General features: G+C 30.8%; 1 protein-coding gene across 2 annotated transcripts; it reads left to right on the forward strand.

Moving 5' to 3' along the window:
• Positions 1-659: 659 nt before the first annotated feature.
• On the forward strand, positions 660-5,688 carry LOC101504941 (aspartate aminotransferase, mitochondrial). Of its 2 annotated transcripts, XM_004505420.3 has the most exons (10): positions 660-935; positions 1,212-1,297; positions 3,006-3,212; positions 3,303-3,408; positions 3,808-3,912; positions 4,002-4,174; positions 4,408-4,567; positions 4,830-4,925; positions 5,152-5,246; positions 5,366-5,688. In XM_004505420.3, the coding sequence occupies exons 1-10, from the start codon at positions 774-776 to the stop codon at positions 5,436-5,438; spliced, it is 1,263 nt and encodes a 420-aa protein (XP_004505477.1). In that variant the 5' UTR covers positions 660-773; the 3' UTR covers positions 5,439-5,688. The 2 variants fall into 2 exon arrangements, with proteins under 2 accessions (XP_004505477.1, XP_073226200.1); XM_073370099.1 differs by lacking the exons at positions 660-935; positions 1,212-1,297 and adding an exon at positions 2,195-2,312.
• The last annotated feature ends 287 nt before the right edge of the window (positions 5,689-5,975 follow it).

A 5,975-nucleotide genomic window follows, 5' to 3' on the forward strand; every position in this document is an offset into this window, starting at 1 on the left:
ATTGCATACACCTATAGTCGATTACTTATATTACATTAGCTATTCAAAACAGGTGGGAAAATGTTGTGTACAATAATTTTTGAATTATAAAATAAAATATACTCTCTCTTATTTTATTTATAAGCAAAAATAATAATAATTTATTGACATCAAATATAAACAAAAATCACAAAATTCAACATTTTTTAATTCATTTTTCCAAAAATACTTCTTACTATTTATTTCTCCTATTTTTTTTAAAGTAGTGCATAGTTCCAATGCAATTTAAAGTGATATTTATTATTAAAAATGATATTTTAGGTATTTAAATTAATTTTTTTAAAATATTATAAATGTTCTAGAAACATATATTAAAAAATCAAATATAAAACAGACAAAACATATATATATAAATAATATCTTATTTATATATTTAAAAGTCTAAAATTTGCTTCTGTTTAGTCAAAAAATTTATTTTTTGCATATAAATAAAATAAAATTCAAGAGTAAATTCAGTTTGACAATAATAAATTATCTTTATCTTAAAAAAAATAATTTGTATAAGTTATGGAATTAGAATTAGTTATATATATATATAGTTGAACAATGGGTCAAATTAGAATTAAATAAAACACGGAAGTCGATTAAAAAAATTAGAATCCCAAATAGTAATTGAAGAAAAAGACAGAATCACATAAACATAAACCGTTTTTTGTGTTTAGTCTTTTGAGTTCCGACTTCTCTTTCAATTCTTCTTCTCTATCTCTCTACTCTCTTTCCATTTCAACCAACCCATGTCAATTCGCAATTTTCTCCCAATCCGGAGCTCCGTTACCGGAGCTAGGTTCATGTCATCGTGGTTCCGGAGCATCGAGCAAGCTCCCAAGGATCCAATCCTCGGAGTTACCGAAGCTTTTCTTGCTGATCAGAGTCCAAACAAAGTCAATGTTGGAGTCGTGAGTTCTTCTTCTCTCTCTGTTTCTTGATCCTTTTTTTTCCAGCTATTTCAACTGGATTCAGAAAGAGAATCAAATCAAATGAATTTTGTTTATTTTTCTTTTCATATTTATGGTTAGTGCAATTTATTAGTTATATGATGATTTTTTATTGAAAAATTTCTAATAAAATTGCACACTAAAATATGATTTTGTTGAATTTATTTATTGGTTTATTTTTTAGTAGATCATTGTGTAATTAACTTGAATTTATGTTTGATTTGGAAATTACGAAAGGGTGCATATCGCGATGACAACGGAAAGCCGGTGGTTTTGGAATGTGTTAGAGAAGCAGAGAGGAGAATTGCAGGAAACCAATTCATGTGAGTGAAAAATAAAATAAATGTTTCTATTTTTATTTACTTTTTGGCTAATGCTAACATTGATTTTAAGATACTTATTAAAGATTTGAAAATAATTAAGAGTTTAATATCTATGCATGTAAATTAGTTTTACTTTTTAACCATTTTCATATTATATTACTGACACAAATCTACTTTTATAATCTCATTATAAGGACAGTTGTGTTATGGAACACGACACTTCTATACGGTGTTCTGTTATTTCTCGGTGTCGTGTTTATATATTTTTTTTAAATTTTGTTATTGAAACAACAATTTAAAAAAAACAAAATATTCCAACAAAAAAATAATATTCATTGACCACTAAAATATACGTTATTAATCACTTTTTAAATATATATGTTATTAACTAATTTATATATTTTTTACTCATTAAATATTCTAAGGTGAATGAAGAGATTTATATTAAATAAGTGGTTAATAATTTATATTTTAGTAATTAATAATATAAATTTATATATATACAGAAATATCTCAATTATAGAAAATAAAAAAAGTTGAAAAAAATAATATTGTTCACCTTATAAAGTATTGTGTCTATGTCTTCAAATATCATTTTTCTTGTAACAATAACAGAGTAAAATACGTACCGTACATATTTTAGTTTCTCAATAATTAATAAACTATACATGAATATAAAAGTATTAGATCTTGTTAAACACTATATTTTAGTGGGTCTTGCTATCTCTTAAAATTTTAAAACAATTTAAGAGATTGAATGCAGAACTATATTTTTGTTTTTGTTAAGTACTTGATTTTTGACTCAATTTATTTATTTAATTAGGCAGCACTATGTTTTTTCAAACTTTATTTATATTGAATAGCACAAAATTGGTTGGTGTGGTATTTTGTGGTGGTCACGTAACCCACAGGCTGATTATGCTTTTTGGGTATGTGCCGTGGATGGCATAAAACTCTTTGGAAATACGACGCTACTTGACAGCTACAGCTAGCTATTCACGATTCCTGGCAATATGTACTCTTGTTATTGCTCTCTTTCTTTAGGTTTTTTGGGATGAATGATGTAGGGAATCGTGTTTTATTGCTGCTGCTTTTTCTGGTTTCATAGTTAAATAATTTGTGGGGTCCACATCAATGACATTTTTGCCCTCATTTTATCATTTTATTGCCGCACCAAACTTGCTATGAAGAAGATGCTTAGTGGGTTTGGATGATCAAACTTTATTTGAATACGCAACTTTAGAAGTACCATGTTAATATTCATATGGCTTAGTTGGATGGTAATGTTATCGTTAGATTGAACATTTTTTGTATTAACTCGGGTATCAATTTGGAATTTACACTTTCCATGTGAGTTTATTAGTGTTGTTTGTCCTTTTGTCTAAAAAAAGAAAAGAAGTATATCATTTGAAGTGGATGTGATGTAACTCTTTCCAATTTTTGACTTGTGCTGCCCTGCCATGAAACCAAGATTGTTGAATAAGCTCTTATCACCTCTGTTTTCAAAAGAAAAATTGAGGAATAATTAAATAAAACTTAATTGGTCATGGTGTATTGAACTAAATGGACCATAAAATTCAGACTTACCTTCAGGTACAACAAGCTTCTAAGACAAGTCCCTAGTACTGTTCTCCTGAAACAGTATTTTCTTACTACTGTTTAATTTAGTTTATTCCATTCCTTTACACTGTTGCAAATGATTGGCCAGGGAGTATCTTCCAATGGGTGGAAGCATAAAGATGGTTGAAGAATCACTGAAGCTGGCATATGGAGACAACTCTGAGTTCATCAACGATAAACGAATAGCTGCAGTGCAGGCTTTATCTGGAACTGGTGCATGTAGACTTTTTGCCGCATTTCAACAGCGTTTTCATCCCAACACCCAAATCTATATACCAGTGCCAACTTGGGCCAAGTGAGTATTTAATCCAAATCTTTCTATAAATTTTGATATTTGGTAGATATCTTGCCTAAAATTGTTTTCTTCTACTGTAATTAATTACAGCCACCATAACATTTGGAGAGATTCTGGAGTGCCTCTGAAGACATTCCGTTACTATCATCCTGAATCTAGAGGATTGGATTTTTCTGGACTGATGGATGACATTAAGGTATACTGATCTGATTCATATTCTCTCCTGTCCTTAATATAAGAAGCAATTACTTTCATATTCTCTCATGTCCTTAATATAACAAGCAATTACAAAGATCACTAAAATCTAGGAGCTTTTTTAATGTTTTAAAATTGACATCTTTTGCCAAACATACCCCTAGCATTAAACATTTTATATCCACGGTATGCGTTCTAAATAAGTATATACCTCATATTAGTTAGATGTATAAAAACACTTCTAGCAAATCAGCAACAATTAATTCACCTTGAAATGAATTAATAGGGGCTACAGTTATTAACATTTTTCAGACACGCTTTAGAAGTCAATTTTTATAGATGAACCTTTGCTATTACTGTGTAATCTTCTTACCTCATAAAATGGTTATTTCTTATACAGAATGCTCCAGATGGTTCCTTCTTTCTGCTTCATGCTTGTGCTCACAATCCTACAGGAGTGGATCCTTCGGAAGAACAATGGAGAGAGATCTCTTCCCAGATGAAGGTAAAAGGGAATGATCTATTGAATCATGGGATTTTGTTTTTGTTGTTTCAGTTATTGACTCTTTGTTATTAATTGTTATGATTGTCCAGGCTAAAGGTCATTTCCCTTTCTTTGACATGGCATATCAAGGTTTTGCTAGTGGCAATCCAGAGAGAGATGCAAAAGCCATCAGGATTTTTCTTGATGATGGTCATTTATTGGGACTTGCTCAATCATATGCAAAAAATATGGGACTTTATGGCCAGAGAGTAGGATGCCTTAGGTAATTTTATGCTTACCTTTAGAATACAAATATATCTCTAGTAAGTAGACTGTTAGAGTATAAATTAAGCATAAAATGTTATTAATAGGCTCTGAAGCATACTCTAATTGATTGTGTACCAATCATGAAATACTAGAACATGTGTGTAAGCTGTATACTCTAATTAATGACATATCGTTGAATACAAACAATATTATTCAATAAGTCTCATCGCGATTTTGAGCTCATTGCAGCTTGCTTTGCGAAGATGAGAAACAAGCCGTGGCTGTAAAAAGTCAGTTGCAGTTGATTGCCAGACCCATGTACAGTAATCCACCTCTTCACGGAGCACTTGTTGTTTCAACTGTCCTTGGTGATCCAGAGTTGAAGACGCTATGGCTTAAAGAAGTAAAGGTAAAATGCTATTATTTCAACTAGTCTCTTGCGATTATGTTACTTATATTATACTAGTATATGATATTTACTTCTGTTATACTATTATTTCAACTAGTTTTTGTTAATAATCATGTTATTCTATATTATTATATTGCAAATGATAATTTAAGAACGCGCCATTTTTAAAATATTGTAAATCATCGATTCAAAATTATAAGCAAGCATAAATAAGTTATGGCAATGGATAGAATATGAACTTACATAGATAGCTTCTTTACAGGTTATGGCCGACCGCATCATCGGAATGAGGGCTACTCTACGAGAGAACTTGGAAAATCTGGGGTCTCCTTTGCCATGGCAGCACATAACTAATCAGGTTTAGTTGAATTGCACAAATGTTTCAATTCAACCACTTTTTCTTCTTTTCTTTGCATATTTCAGTTGCTTGAGGAGTTTTCACCCCCCTTCCCCCTTATTGAAAGATTAAACTTCCTACATCATTATCACATAAAAGTGTTAAAAACTTAGGCCAATACCAATTGAGCTACAAGCTGTTAAACTAGTTGATTTAGTTTTCAAAAAAGTATGTGTTACTTGTGCAGATTGGCATGTTCTGCTACAGCGGGATGACACCAGAACAGGTTGATCGTTTGACAAACGAATTTCATATTTACATGACACGTAACGGTCGAATAAGGTGACACACCTAATCTTATATGTTTCGTTCTTTCTACTGTCATTTCCTTTACGTTAGGTGTTTGTTGGAGATGATAGCTTACTGTTTACTTATGTTACATATGCATGTGATTATGACAGTATGGCTGGTCTTAATACGGGCAACGTTGGATATGTGGCTAACGCTATCAACGAGGTTACAAAATCAGCCTAGATATTCATTTGTGCAGAGACCAAATTTTTGTCCTAGGAAACAACAAACACCTCAGAAGTAGTATTATTGAGAGGAGCACAAAAAAATTTGAGCACTTATAACCATTTATTATGCAGTTTCACTGTGTTTCATTTGTGATTCGATAGACTGAATAATTTGAAGAGTAGATTGAATAAGAGATTTCATGAATGATTATTAATGACTGTGCTTACAGTTTTACTATACTGTGAAAAGGATTATTCTTGGCTGTGAATCTTTACGATTTTGTTGATGTTAGAACGGAAATTTAAAAACTTAGGGTTATTTTGATAGTCGTTATAAGTTGTGGATTGAGACCGATGAGTGCGGCTATGTCATGCTAACATTTCTGCCTATGTTGGAAATAGAATAACAACTTTGTGAAGGTAATTCTAAAAGTTATTTAATGTTGATAAAAACTTTGTGAAGATAATTCTAAAAGGTAATTTGAATGAAGATAAAAACTTGTAACTCTCCAATCTATACATATGGGAATTTTGACTTCGAGATCAAAGTTAT

The sequence above is a fragment of the Cicer arietinum genome, chromosome 6, assembly GCF_000331145.2.
Source record: "Cicer arietinum cultivar CDC Frontier isolate Library 1 chromosome 6, Cicar.CDCFrontier_v2.0, whole genome shotgun sequence".
In the NCBI taxonomy this organism is placed as follows: Eukaryota; Viridiplantae; Streptophyta; class Magnoliopsida; order Fabales; family Fabaceae; genus Cicer; species Cicer arietinum.